A 14,975-nucleotide genomic window follows, 5' to 3' on the forward strand; every position below is an offset into this window, starting at 1 on the left:
TACAGTATAAACAAGTCTATATACAATGTGAGCCAATGAGGTGAGATAAGGGAGGTAAAGGCAAAAAAAAGGCCATGGTGGCAAAGTAAATACAATATAGCAAGTAAAACACTGGAATGGTAGATTTGCAGTGGAAGAATGTGCAAAGTAGAGACAGAAATAATGGTGTGCAAATTAGCTAAATAAATAAATACACTAGGGGGAGAGGTAGTTGTTTGGGCTAAATTATAGATGGGCTATGTACAGGTGCAGTAGTGAGGGAGATAAGTGTTTCCAGTTTCAGAGATTTTTGTAGTTCGTTCCAGTCATTGGCAGCAGAGAACTGGAAGAAGAGGCAGCCAAAGGAAGAATTGGTTTTGGGGGTGACCAGTGAGATATACCTGCTGGAGCGCGTGCTACAGGTGGGTGCTGATAAGGTGACCAGTGCGCTGAGATAAGGGGGGACTTTACCTAGCAGGGTCTTGTAGATGACCTGGAGCCAGTGGGTTTGGCGACGAATATGAAGCGAAGGCCAGCCAACGAGAGCTTACAGGTCGCAGTGGTGGGTAGTATATGGGGCTTTGGTGACAAAACAGATGGCACTGTGATAGACTGCATCCAATTTATTGAGTAGGGTCCTGGAGGCTATTTTGTAAATTACATCGCCGAAGTCAAGGATCGGTAGGATGGTCAGTTTTACAAGGGTATGTTTGGCAGCATGAGTGAAGGATGCTTTCTTGCGAAATAGGAAGCCAATTCTAGATTTAACTTTGGATTGGAGATGTTTGATGTGAGTCTGGAAGGAGAGTTTACAGTCTAACCAGACACCTAGGTATTTGTAGTTGTCCACATATTCTAAGTCAGAACCTTCCAGAGTAGTGATGTTGGACGGGCGGGCAGGTGCAGGCAGCGAACGGTTGAAAAGCATGCATTTAGTTTTACTTGTATTTAAGAGCAATTGGAGGCCACGGAAGGAGAGTTATATGGCATTGAAGCTCGTCTGGAGGGTTGTTAACACAGTGTCCAGAGAAGGGCCAGAAGTATACAGAATGGTGTCATTTGCGTAGAGGTGGATCAGAGACTCACCAGCAGCAAGAGCGACATCATTGATGTATACAGAGAAGAGAGTCGGCCCAAGAATTGAACCCTGTGGCACCCCCACGGAGACTGCCAGAGGCCCGGACAACAGGCCCTCTGATTTTACACACTGAACTCTATCAGAGAAGTAGTTAGTGAACCAGGCGAGGCAATCATTTGAGAAACCAAGGCTATCGAGTCTGCCGATGAGGATGTGGTGATTGACAGAGTCGAAAGCCTTGGCCAGGTCAATGAATACGTGTAATGGTGATGCCATCAATAAGTCTTTTTGTTATATTCCTTAAGACGTCAGCATGCTTCAGTTCGTCTGGTGGCTAGTCCGAGTGTGCTTGCATACTTCCCCAAAATACTTTTGCTTGAAAAACGAGAAAAAAGTGTCAATAGTACTGTTTGTCCATTTTGAGACCCTGTAGCCAGAATTCACTTCCTCAAAATAGTCATCTGTTAATTTTGACGTTTTTGCAGAGGAGATCTTAGTCACGCAATTTTACATATCAATAAATTAGTCTAGCGACCAGGTATCTAATTTTAATTTTATCTACTCCCCATGGCAAAATATGCAGAATTGCAGGAAATTAACTAAAAACATATAATATATTGATGTTGGCAGACCTAAGAGCAACTGTAGTCCCTCATGATGAGTTCAGTTTTTTTGTGGCCCCACCCCCATCAGTTACCCATCCCTGATCTACACTGATCCACTTCCTTCAGGTCTGTAATGGCTCAACAGGTAGGGACTAGGTGTCACACCCTGACCATAGTTTGCTTTGTATGTTTCTATGTTTTGGTTGGTCAGGGTGGGTGTGATCTGAGTGGGCATTCTATGTTGGTTGTCTTGTTTGTCTATTTCTATGTCTGGCCTGATATGGTTCTCAATCAGAGGCAGGTGTTAGTCATTGTCTCTGATTGGGAACCATATTTAGGTAGCCTGGGTTTCACTGTGTGTTTGTGGGTGATTGTTCCTGTCTCTGTGTTTTGCACCAGATAGGGCTGTTTTGAGTTTTCACATTTCATTGTTTTTGTTGTTTATTCATGTATAGTTTTCCTTTATTAAACAAACATGAATCATCATCACGCCGCATTTTGGTCCGCCTCTCCTTCAACTAAAGAGAACCGTTACACTAGGATTTTATTTGTATTTTTTTATTTTACCTTTATTTAACTAGGCAAGTCAGTTAAGAACAAATTCTTATTTTCAATGACGGCCTAGGAACAGTGGGTTAACTGCCTGTTCAGGGGCAGAACGACAGATTTAGATTAGGACAGAGATTCAATCAAGACGTAGGGACTAGCACTTAGATTAGGACAGAGATTCAATCAAGACGTAGGGACTAGCACTTAGATTAGGACAGAGATTCAATCAAGACGTAGGGACTAGCACTTAGATTAGGACAGAGATTCAATCAAGACGTAGGGACTAGCACTTAGATTAGGACAGAGATTCAATCAAGACGTAGGGACTAGCACTTAGATTAGGACAGAGATTAAATCAGGAGGTAGGGACTAGGATTTAGATTAGGACAGAGATTAAATCAGGAGGTAGGGACTAGGATTTAGATTAAGACAGAGATTAAATCAGGAGGTAGGGACTAGGATTTAGATTAGGACAGAGATTAAATCAGGAGGTAGGGACTAGGATTTAGATTAGGACAGAGATTAAATCAGGAGGTAGGGACAGGATTCAATTTAGGACAGGGACTAGCACTTAGATTAGGACAGAGATTCAATCAAGACATAAATCAAATCAAATCAAATTTTTTAGATGCTTGTGCTTCTAGTTCCGACAATGCAGACAGAGAATAAATCAGGAGGTAGGGACTAGGATTTAGATTAGGACAGAGATTAAATCAGGAGGTAGGGACTAGGATTTAGATTAGGACAGAGATTAAATCAAGAGGTAGGGACTAGGATTTAGATTAGGACAGAGATTAAATCAGGAGGTAGGGACTAGGATTTAGATTAGGACAGAGATTAAATCAGGAGGTAGGGACTAGGATTTAGATTAGGACAGAGATTAAATCAAGAGGTAGGGACTAGGATTTAGATTAGGACAGAGATTCAATCCGAGGCAGGTTGTAGCGCATTTGACATTAACCTTTGGTGACTAGAACTTGCAACCCCCCAAAAATTCCCAACTTTATGCAAACATCAGCACTTCAACTGTGCAATAACCAAATGGGGGAGGGAAGCTCTCACTAGCAAGCTTTGACATAGACTACCACCATGTGATTCAGAAGGCAGGACAACCTTAGACTACCACCATGTGATTCAGAAGGCAGGACAACCATAGACTACCACCATGTGATTCAGAAGGCAGGACAACCATAGACTACCACCATGTGATTCAGAAGACAGTACAACCACAGACTACCACCATGTGGGGCAGAAGGCAGGACAACCATCAGACTCACCACCATGGGACAGAAGGCAACTGCCCAGTCAGACTACCACCATGTGGGGCAGAAGGTAACTGACCAGTCAGATCTCACCAACAGGGGCAGCAGTGTAACTGCCCAGTCAGATCTCACCAACAGGGGGCAGCAGTGTAACTGCCCAGTCAGATCTCACCAACAGGGGCAGCAGTGTAACTGCCCAGTCAGATCTCACCAACAGGGGACAGCAGTGTAACTGCCCAGTCAGATCTCACCAACAGGGGGCAACAGTGTAACTGACCAGTCAGATCTCACCAACAGGGGGCAACAGTGTAACTGCCCCGTCAGATCTCACCAACAGGGGGCAACAGTGTAACTGCCCCGTCAGAATACAAAAGGTAGAAAAGTTAAGAAGAGAAATACAGTTGGTTGTCTTATGACAACACAATGCTTAACAGAGACATGCATAACGCATTGGCCATTACAAATATATTGCAGAAAGTCAGGTCAAAAGTGCATCAGCACAAAAGTAAAACAAAAACTGCCTTGTGGATGAAGTACCTTGGTCAAGGGCACAACGGCAGTAGATGGCACATGAGATTGTAGCGGTTCTCATCTCACTTATCTCCAGTAAACTCTTCCACATACAGTACATACACCCGTGACAACATAAATCACCAACTGACTTTTTAAATACCGTGAGGTGTTCATATTTTCTATTTTACTAGGCAAGTCAGTTTTGAACAAATTCTTATTTTACAATTACGGCCTACCCCGGCCAAACCCTCCCCTAACCCAGACAACGCTGGAACAATTGTGCGCCGCCCTATGGGACTCCCGATCACGGCCGGTTGTGATACACCCCGGGATCAAACCAGGGTCTGTAGTGACGCCTTTAGCACTGAGATGCAGTGCCTTAGAACTCTGCGCCACTATTATCAGTTGATAGAAACATGCTGTGTGAAATGAAATATGTGTCACTCCAGTCCTGAATAGCTACTGGGAATGTGTGTTCGTTCCAGCCCAGCAGGAATACACTTCATTTAGCTCATTGTGGTCCATATTGAAGACCATGTTTCATTAAGTGAAAACGGTGGAAGATGGAGATCCCTCTACTACCAACTCTACTGTAAAATAAAAACACAACAACAAAAAACAGGAAGAGGCCTGAGTTGTGTGTCACATTGTCACATTCCCTCAGCTGACAGTGAGAATGCTGTTTAGCATTCCAATGTGTGTGCATGTCTGTGTGTGGGTCACTGACAGATTCAGTGCAATGACATCATAGACCAAATCCATAATCCAAGTTATTTTCCTGATATTGACTTCTTCTATTGAAATCAATAAGGCTGATTTAAAAAATGTATTTTAAAGAAAACCATGTGTCAAAATATGTTTCTATAATTCTGATCAGACAGTCTGCCTCTAAAGGGCACTGTCAAGATACCCTGCTCCTTTTAACAATGTATTAACCTTAACTCACATGTCAAACTCATTCCACGGAGGGACGAGTATTTTTGCTCCTCCCTTGTAATCGGTTGATGAATTAAGGTTACTAATTAGTAAGGAACTCCCCTCACCTGGTTGTCTAGGTCTTAATTGAAAGGAAAAAACAAAAACCAGCAGACACTAGGCCCTCCATGGAATGAGTTTGACACCCCTGGTTTAACTGGTCCTTACTCTGCTCATCTCTCTCTCTCTTTCTATCTCTCTCCCCTTGTCTATATTCACAACAACTACACACGACTGACAGTCCTGTCTAACCTCACACCAAACTGTTCATGATGGTCTTTACATCTTTCTCACACACACACACACACACACACACATACAGGGTATAATCCATATAGAAATTGTGAGTACCTTTTGGTGTGTGTCTGCGTGTAGCGTGTATTCCTCCAGCCCAGTCCAACAGCCTTGTCTGTCTACTGTCACATCCTGCTCTGTTTACACCAGTCTGTCCCTCCTTCTGGAGATATGCGAGAACGAGAAAAACAAGTCTAGCCTTCCTCTCTCCACAAATCTCACTTGGTTTCTCTCTCTTTCTCTCTCTCTCTCTCTTGCTCTCTCTCTCTCTCCCTCTCTCTTTCTCTCTCTCTCTCTCGCTCTCTCTCTCTCACAGACACACTCACACACACTTTCTCTGTGACACAGTTCTCTTAGGTGTTGCCTGTGCTAAGGGTTGATCTGATCAGAATCTCAGAAATGTAAATAAACCCTGCCATGCAATCTCCAATGGAAAACACATCTGTTTAAATATGTTTTCCTGTTCTTAGTACCGTTGTTATCAATGAATGCCTAAGTGTCACCAAACACCTACATTTTCAAAAAATGATATTGCCTTGCAGTACAATTCTTCAAATGGTAGAAGTTGTGTGTAGGTATGGACATGGTCTGAGGTTTCTGTGGAGATACTTTCCTGTCTAGTTCAAATTGAATAAATATCCACCTTTGCAGGAAAAGGAAAACTGGAGCACGAAGGTTTGGAGTCTTTTCTTGTGCGTATGCACCTTTCATACATGATGATAATAAGATGAGATGTATTTCATTGTTCGTTAACTTACAGAGAACAGAAACATCTCTATGCTCACAACTCAGACACACACATCCTGCAGGTCTGGAAGCAATGGGTCGATGGAGGTCCCAGGGCTGTGATCATTTGAGCCTGCTGCCAGCTGTGCAGGCCACCTTCATATCCTGGGACCTGCAGGTTGACTCTCCAATACCTCACCAGGTTTATCTGATTGATCCTCTACACCACCCTTTGAAGCTGGTCCATTTTAAAACATTTCCAATCCCTCCTCTGTAAGATCACTGAGGTCAGATATGCCTCCTGTGTGTTCGTAGGTCTGACAGGACCTGGAGAATCCTCAAGTCAACCTCTGACCCCACATTACAAAACATGACCCACATAATGCTGCGTATAAACAACACTGTCTGTGTTTCATAGGTCTTGTGTCTGTGTGCTGACATGGTTTGGTGGCTTTGTGGCTTTCCTCCATTCATAACTGACTTGTACCTTCCAGTGAGATACTATAAGATCCATGTGGTGTGGCTGTGTGGCTGTGTTTGGTTCACAGTCTGCTTTTCTTCTCATCTCTCTCCACCCCCCCTCTCTTGCACTCTCTCTCTCCTCTCTCTCTCTCTCTCTCTCTCTCTCCCTCTCTCTCTCTCCCTCTCTCTCTCCTCTCTCTCTCTCTCTCTCTCTCTCTCTCTCTCTCACTCTCCCTCTCCCTCCCAAAATCTCTTTCTCTCCCTCCCTCTCTCCCTCCCTCTCTCCCTCTCCCCCTCTCTCTCTCTCTCCTCTCCCTCTCCCTCTCCCTCCCAAAATCTCTTTCTCTATCTCTATCCCTCTCTCTCTCTCTCTCTCCTCTCTCTCTCTCTCTCTCTCACTCTCCCTCTCCCTCCCAAAATATATTTTTCTATCTCTCTCTCCCTCCCTCTCTATCATTCTGTCATGGTGTCTGTGTTCTGGTGGAGCTGGTTTGTCCAGGGTCATAAAGTCACATAGCTTCAGTCTCTATCCATTGACCTGTCTGCCACAATGCCTCACACTCTCTCTCTAACCGGTTATGGATGACACACACACGTCACACCCACATCCCCACCCACACACACACACACATAGACGTCACACGGTGCATAGTATCAGAAGAATGGTGTTACTTCAGTGGTGTAGGCATTCGTGTTACGTGTGTCTCCATTAATTACTTACAACAAGTACAGTAACTATATACAGTAGTGATAATATATGATACAGCAGCCAAGGTCCTCAGGTTGTACTGCATAGAGCCATGACTACATGGAACTGATACAAGCAGTAGAATCCGATTTAAAACACAGATACAAATACACCTTATGGAACAGCGGGAACTGTGAAGAGACACACACAAAGGTACAGACACACACTTACACAGACACATGACAAGACACACTCTACACACACGTACTGTACACATTCATTTTGTATTGTAGATATGTGATAGTAGAGAAATGGCCAGAGGGAACACGCTTAATGTGTTGTGAAAGGAACTAATATGGATATGGTTTTGGTAAGGGAGCCTAGTGGTAACCAGACCATATGGTTTTGGTAAGGGAGCCTAGTGGTAACCAGACCATATGGTTTTGGTAAGGGAGCCTAGTGGTAACCAGACCATATGGTTTTGGTAAGGGAGCCTAGTGGTAACCAGACCATATGGTTTTGGTAAGGGAGCCTAGTGGTAACCAGACCATATGGTTTTGGTAAGGGAGCCTAGTGGTAACTAGACCATATGGTTTTGGTAAGGGAGCCTAGTGGTAACCAGACCATATGGTTTTGGTAAGGGAGCCTAGTGGTAACTAGACCATATGGTTTTGGTAAGGGAGCCTAGTGGTAACCAGACCATATGGTTTTGGTATTGGAGTCTAGTGGTACATAAGGATGACAACAGTGGAACTGGAGCTTAGACAGTCATGGTGCTACCAACTCACAGCCTTACCTTGGCATGAATTAATTAACTTATTATGTGGGTATGGAGGAGGATGGATGGTGATGTTATTGTGTGGGTAGAGAGGAGGATGGATGGTGATGTTATTATGTGGGTAGAGAGGAGGATGGATGGTGATGTTATTGTGTGGGTAGAGAGGAGGATGGATGGTGATGTTATTGTGTGGGTAGAGAGGAGGATGGATGGTGATGTTATTGTGTGGGTAGAGAGGAGGATGGATGGTCATGTTATTGTGTGGGTAGAGAGGAGGATGGATGGTGATGTTATTGTGTGGGTAGAGAGGAGGATGGATGGTGATGTTATTGTGTGGGTAGAGATGAGGATGGATGGTCATGTTATTGTGTGCTGTAAGATTTAATTCTATCTATTTATCTATTCTATGTAGAAGTAGCAGTCATTTTTAGTTGTCCAAGACAAATTCTCCGTTGGGACAATAAAATACACTGAGTGGACAAAACATTATGAATACCTGCTCTTTCCATGACATAAACTGACTAGGTGAATTCAGGTGAAAGCTATGATCCCTTATTGACGTCACTTGTTAAATCCACTTCAATCAGTGTAGATGAAGAGGAGGAGACACGTTAAAGAAGGATTTTTTAGCCTTGAAACAATTGAGATGTGTATTGTGTACGTGTTCCATTCAGAGAGTGGACAAAATATTTAAGTACCTTTGAACAGGGTACGGTAGTAGCTGCCAGGCGCATCGGTTTGTGTCAAGAACTGCAATGCTGCCGGGTTTTTCACACGTTGGGGGGGGTATATCATATCCTATCTCATCATCCCCCTTTGGGCAGGTGTAAAGCTCTCTGTAGCTAGCTTAACTGATAAAAAAAAGGTGCCGGGTTTTTCACACGGGGGGGGTATATCATATCCTATCTCATCATCCCCCTTTGGGCAGGTGTAAAGCTCTCTGTAGCTAGCTTAACTAATAAAAAAAGGTTTAAAAAAGTCAAAACACACTCCGGACACCCATTTGTGTGTGTGTGTGCGCGCATGTGCATGTGTGTGTTTTCAGGATGAGCTCATGAAATACCATGTGTTAACCTAGAGCTCCCCACTGTGGATAAAGTTATTAAATATGAACTGACCAGTCGATTTCCACTATTGGAATGTCATTCAACATTCAATAGTGCTACTTGTGAAGAGTTCATTTAACACCTAAGAGTAAGTCAAAAACTAAGTATATAAAGTAGGCAGGGTCTTAAATACCTAAAGATACAGTAACAATTTCAGATTAACGCTGTCATGTCGACGCTGCCTAATGAATAAGATATTTTCTCATTAATAAAAAATATAGTGATTATCTTTTAAAGCTGAATTGATTGTTTATAGTCATGCACTAGGCTACAACGGTTGTCTCTCCTACAGTTCCTAAAAAAGGACACTTGACATGAAAATGACTTTACACCAAATGCAATTTGTTGCGAATTTGTGGCATGTATTTCAAACACTTCGGTCAACATGCAGCTAACTAAAGAAACCAATCTCAAGCGAACCACTGATATCGGCCCTGTGTGTATTTTGTAATATTATAGGGGCTGTGAAGGGAGGGACTGTGAAGGGAGACCAGAGCCAATCAAAAGACGAAGGGAGTTGGTCTTCTTGATATCTTGGCAAGATCGACAGATCATGCTTCTTACACTGCTACAACGTGGCGCCTGTGAAGTTTTGTATAGGATTCCGAATAGCAATGATCAAGTTGAGCGCTCCAGAGAACCCTTCGTTATTATTTGCGTCAACCCAGACGTAATTTAGAGACAAAGGTTCTCGTTCTGCTGGGGTAACGGACCAAGACTGGCAGTGAGAAGTTGTCCGACGTCAGAGACTACTCCCCCAAGTGCACAGCGCGACGTAGAGGACACACCATGGTATGTTCAATATTACCACTGAGAACGTTATTGAATCCCTTGTTAGGTTGATGCACTCATGCGCTGTTTGCATGTGAGACTTGGTTTTAAAAGCGTATTTTCTTTTACACAGAACCCCCCTCTTCCTTGCGTTCTAACCTTAATGGCATCATGCCTACATAGCGACCTTTGTCTAACCTTTTACATATTTTAAAATGTTTTCCGTTTTATGACAATTGCGTGTAGGTTATTTTCTCACTTGAAAAATGTGTACTATTACTTAAGGAATAGCCCGATTGGCAGCAATTCAGTTTGTTTCTTTTCACTTCGGGGTAGTAATATTTGTGTAATATTCATGTTATTATAATTAATTTATTCTGTCCTATTTCTATTTTAATGCCCTGACCTATGTAAACACGCTGTATGTATATATATATATATGGGCTATTTATGTAGGGATCATGCAACTTTTATTACATTTTATGACGTTCTTTATGAGGAGTTCAGGACCATTTCATAATCATATGCATAAAGGATTGTTTAAATGTACATTTTTACATTGTTGTCAGTTTGTCTCAACCTATAAACAGTTTTCTGTGCAGCGAAAGTGTAGGACTATAGGACCTCATCAGGGAAATAAGTAGGCTAGCAACCTTTTTATAACCCGACAAAGATCAGAGTTTACGCCAAACAATGCTGTTCCCAAGGTGACTTGAAGATCCAGTACCCAAACTCATTTTGGAAAGTAGTTTGTTAAGGCTGGAAAGAAACACTTCGTTTTTCGTTTGGGTTGGAAATAAAAAGAGACATTTCCATGCTCTGAAAAGAAAATGGACTGGGAAATATTCTTAGACAACAGAAAATCGTACACACATCTTGGTCTGTGTCCGTCTTTGTCTGTGTGTCTGTTCCAAGTGTCTTGCCAAATCTAAACATGTACAGGGTTTCTGTTGAGGTTGGAAATATGTTACTTACTGCAACATAATAAATAGTATTTAAACCAGTGTAGGGTTTTCACAGTGCCATTGTCTGTAGATCACTGACATTCAGTCTGTGGATGGATCTTGCTATGATGCACTTTGCTTATTGAACTAAAAGGTAAACAACCACATGCTAGTAAAGTTTCCATTCTCATTATAACACATTATACAGTTACAATAGATCCACAGGATTATGATGCACTGGTGAGTTTAGTTAGCATATCATCTCCATTACAATGTACCTGTAGTGTTAGTTTGTCCCATAGGGCTCTGGTCAAAGCTGTTGCCAAACAAAACGTCATGTAGTATTATTTATTTCAGATTTCTCTCACTGACAAATACATTCATATAACTGCAACTGAGTTATTGACCGGAAGCGTGGGGTTTATTATGACCCAGTCTGAGAATCGCTGTTTACACACAGTTTGTTTTTTACAAATCGAGTGTTGGGTGTGTATTTATTTAACATAACACTTTGGGTGTGTATTTATTTAACATAACACTTTGGGTGTGTATTTATTTAACATAACACTTTGGGTGTGTATTTATTTAACATAACACTTTGGGTGTGTATTTATTTAACATAACACTTTGGGTGTGTATTTATTTAACATAACACTTTGGGTGTGTGTGGCTCTCTGGGACGCCAGGTTCTCTCTTTACTGATAGTGTTTCACTGACCAGTAGCCTAGTTAAATAAAGGTTAAATAATATATATTTTTTTTTTTAAATAGCCCAAAATGACCAGGGACTCCATGTTCTCTCTTCACAGACACAGTGTTTCACTGACCAGTAGCCTAGTTAAATAAAGGTTAAATAATATATATATTTTTTTTTAAATAGCCCAAAATGACCAGGGACTCCATGTTCTCTCTTCACAGACACAGTGTTTCACTGACCAGTAGCTCAAAACAACTCTGGACACTGAACCACTATGGGGGGCAGAGGGTTAGGGGTGAAGAGGTAGAATTAGAGGTGAGCTATATTTAGAGAGAGGCAGAGAGAGAGCGAGAGAGAGAGAAGAAAGACAGAGAACTAGAGGAGTCAAAAGGGGTGATGTGTTGAAAGAGTGAATGACAAAGCTGTTTGGAGTTGAGTACTAAAGTCTAACCTGTGTAGGACTTCTCCTTCAATACCTCCTTGGGAGTTTAAATTGAAATGAGCAACATCAACATGAGAGTCTCCTGACATGATGACTCCTTGCTGTCCCCAGTCCACCTGGCCGTGCTGCTGCTCCAGTTTCAACTGTTCTGCCTTATTATTATTGGACCATGCTGGTCATTTATGAACATTTGAACATCTTGGCCATGTTCTGTTATAATCTCCACCCGGCACAGCCAGAAGAGGACTGGCCACCCCACATAGCCTGGTTCCTCTCTAGGTTTCTTCCTAGGTTTTGGCCTTTCTAGGGAGTTTTTCCTAGCCACCGTGCTTCTACACCTGCATTGCTTGCTGTTTGGGGTTTTAGGCTGGGTTTCTGTACAGCACTTTGAGATATCATTTGATGTACGAAGGCCTATATAAATACATTTGATTTGATTTGAGTCTCAACAACAAAATGGACCCTCAAAAAACAGCAGCAACAACAACGATGATAACAACAACTAAACAGACTCTAAACCAGTATACAACCTATAGTCTTGTCTATACCTGTCCTCTCTTACTAAGCACTGACTGGTGATAGCTGATGTAGATGAATGTAGCCAGCTGAATGTACCTAGATGAATGTACCCAGCTGAATGTACCTAGATGAATGTACCCAGCTGAATGTACCTAGATTAATGTACCTAGATGAATGTACCCAGCTGAATGTACCTAGATGAATGTACCCAGCTGAATGTCCCTAGATTAATGTACCCAGCTGAAGGTACCCATCTGAATGTACCTAGATTAATGTACCCAGCTGAATGTACCCATCTGAAGGTACCCAGCTGAATGTACCGAGATTAATGTACCCAGCTGAATGTACCTAGATTAATGTAGCCAGCTGAGTGTACCCAGCTGAATGTACCTAGATTAATGTACCTAGATTAATGTACCTAGATTAATGTGCCCAGCTGAATGTACCTAGATGAATGTACCTATATTAATGTACCCAGCTGAATGTACCTATATTAATGTACCCAGCTGAATGTACCTATATTAATGTACCTAGATTAATGTACCTAGATTAATGTACCCAGATGAATGTACCTATATTAATGTACCTATATTAATGTACCTAGATTAATATACCTAGATTAATGTACCCAGCTGAATGTAGCCAGCTGAATGTACCTAGATGAATGCACTAACTGTAAGAGTGTCTGTAAAAGTGTCTGCTAAATTACTAAAATGTAAATGTAGCCTAATAGTCAATCTAACAATTTAACCAGAGTGTATTGGCTATTGTAAACCAATCAGCTCAGAGCAGATCTAGTAAGGTGCTCCAAATAGCTTCCCTATTCCCATAGTAGAATGACTCTGTGGTAACTCCTGCCAGTAGTAGTGTGGATCCATTACAATACCCCTCCTCCTGCTGTAAACCAATGTAACCCTCGAGTCACACTTGTCAGAATAGATTTACCCAATGGAAACCACATGTTTGACTCTGTCACATTAATTCCATTCCAGCCATTACAATGAGCCTGTCCTCCTACTGCTTCTCCCACCAGCCTCCACTGTTGTATGTTGTATGTGTGTGTGTGTGTGTGTGTGTGTGTGTGTGTGTGTGTGTGTGTGTGTGTGTGTGTGTGTGTGTGTGTGTGTGTGTGTGTGTGTGTGAGAGAGAGAGAGACACTACCTGTTCTATCTGGCTGCAGCTAGGTTCTTCTCCACTCTTACAGATGATACTAGCCGTGCCCCTGTGCCAAGGAGGTCACTATAGTAAATAACCTTGCACAAGCCTTGGCCTCTGCGAGTCAGAACGCCTCATAGGAGCCTGTTTCTGTAGCATGAGGCAGCTTGATGTTCAAGTACATCCCCTGGACAGGAGACTAGTGGTGTAAATGTGGTTCCCCGGTGTGGAGAATCCAGGGTGGGTTCAGTTGGCAGTTGGTTTTATCACCAGAACACAGAGCAGTGGTGGAGAGATCATGGTTGATATATCTGCTGCTCATGGTAACAGAGGGAGACCACAGCTTCTATTTGATACTCTAACAGCTTCTATTTGATATTGTAACAGCTTCTATTTGATACTCTACCAGCTTCTATTTGATATTGTAACAGCTTCTATTTGATACTGTAACAGCTTCTATTTGATACTCTAACAGCTTCTATTTGATACTGTAACAGCTTCTATTTCATACTGTAATAGCTTCTATTTGATACTCTAACAGCTTCTATTTGATATTGTAACAGCTTCTATTTGATACTGTAACAGCTTCTATTTGATACTGTAACAGCTTCTATTTGATACTGTAACAGCTTCTATTTGATACTGTAACAGCTTCTATTTGATATTGTAACAGCTTCTATTTGATACTGTAACAGCTTCTATTTGATATTCTAACAGCTTCTATTTGATACTGTAACAGCTTCTATTTGATACTGCTAACAGCTTCTATTTGATATTGTAACAGCTTCTATTTGATATTGTAACAGCTTCTATTTGATACTGTAACAGCTTCTATTTGATATTGTAACAGCTTCTATTTGATACTGTAACAGCTTCTATTTGATATTGTAACAGCTTCTATTTGATACTGTAACAGCTTCTATTTGATACTGTAACAGCTTCTATTTGATATTGTAGCAGCTTCTATTTGATATTGTAGCAGCTTCTATTTGATACTGTAACAGCTTCTATTTGATACTGTAACATAAAATGGATGGACTGAATCCCATCGAGTCCCCAGCTGTGAAAAACAAGTACCAGACAAATAACAGAGTCTGTGCGGAAACAACCTTTGTTTAAAGTCTATTGACACCCCCTCACTATCAGAACCTGTACATTAAGCCCCATGTTTATAGTCTATTGACATCCCCTCACTATCAGAACCTGTACATTAAGCCCCATGTTTATAGTCTATTGACACCCCCTCACTATCAGAACCTGTACATTAAGCCCCATGTTTATAGTCTATTGACACCCACTCACTATCAGAACCTGTACATTAAGCCCCATGTTTATAGTCTATTGACACCCACTCACTATCAGAACCTGTACATTAAGCCCCATGTTTATAGTCTATTGACACCCACTCACTATCAGAACCTGTACATTAAGCC

At 41.8% G+C, this 14,975-nt stretch overlaps 2 protein-coding genes across 6 annotated transcripts in view; one reads left to right on the top strand and one right to left on the bottom strand.

The window, feature by feature from the left end:
- LOC112238429 (epidermal growth factor receptor kinase substrate 8-like protein 1) overlaps positions 1 to 5,498 on the bottom strand; it is a 29,336-nt gene extending 23,838 nt beyond the window's left edge. The window contains exon 1 of one of the 3 annotated variants that reach the window (XM_042316400.1): positions 5,313 to 5,478. The gene's annotated coding sequence lies outside the window, so the exon portion shown is untranslated. Of the gene's footprint in view, positions 1 to 5,312 lie in introns of all 3 variants that reach the window. The other 2 variants (XM_042316399.1, XM_042316398.1) reach the window with 2 other exon arrangements.
- Positions 1 to 14,975, top strand: part of LOC112225787 (sodium-dependent neutral amino acid transporter B(0)AT2-like) — a 51,687-nt gene that overhangs the window by 1,288 nt on the left and 35,424 nt on the right. Inside the window, exon 1 of one of the 3 annotated variants that reach the window (XM_042316395.1) lies at positions 7,139 to 7,344. The exons of 1 other annotated variant lie outside the window; for it this stretch is intronic. In XM_042316395.1, the coding sequence (XP_042172329.1) occupies positions 7,252 to 7,344 (93 nt within the window). In that variant the 5' untranslated portion in view covers positions 7,139 to 7,251. Of the gene's footprint in view, positions 1 to 7,138; positions 7,345 to 9,464; positions 9,808 to 14,975 lie in introns of those variants that run through there. One more of the 3 variants, XM_042316396.1, reaches the window with a different exon arrangement.

Source organism: Oncorhynchus tshawytscha, unplaced genomic scaffold (assembly GCF_018296145.1).
Source record: "Oncorhynchus tshawytscha isolate Ot180627B unplaced genomic scaffold, Otsh_v2.0 Un_contig_1223_pilon_pilon, whole genome shotgun sequence".
Taxonomy (NCBI): Eukaryota; Metazoa; Chordata; class Actinopteri; order Salmoniformes; family Salmonidae; genus Oncorhynchus; species Oncorhynchus tshawytscha.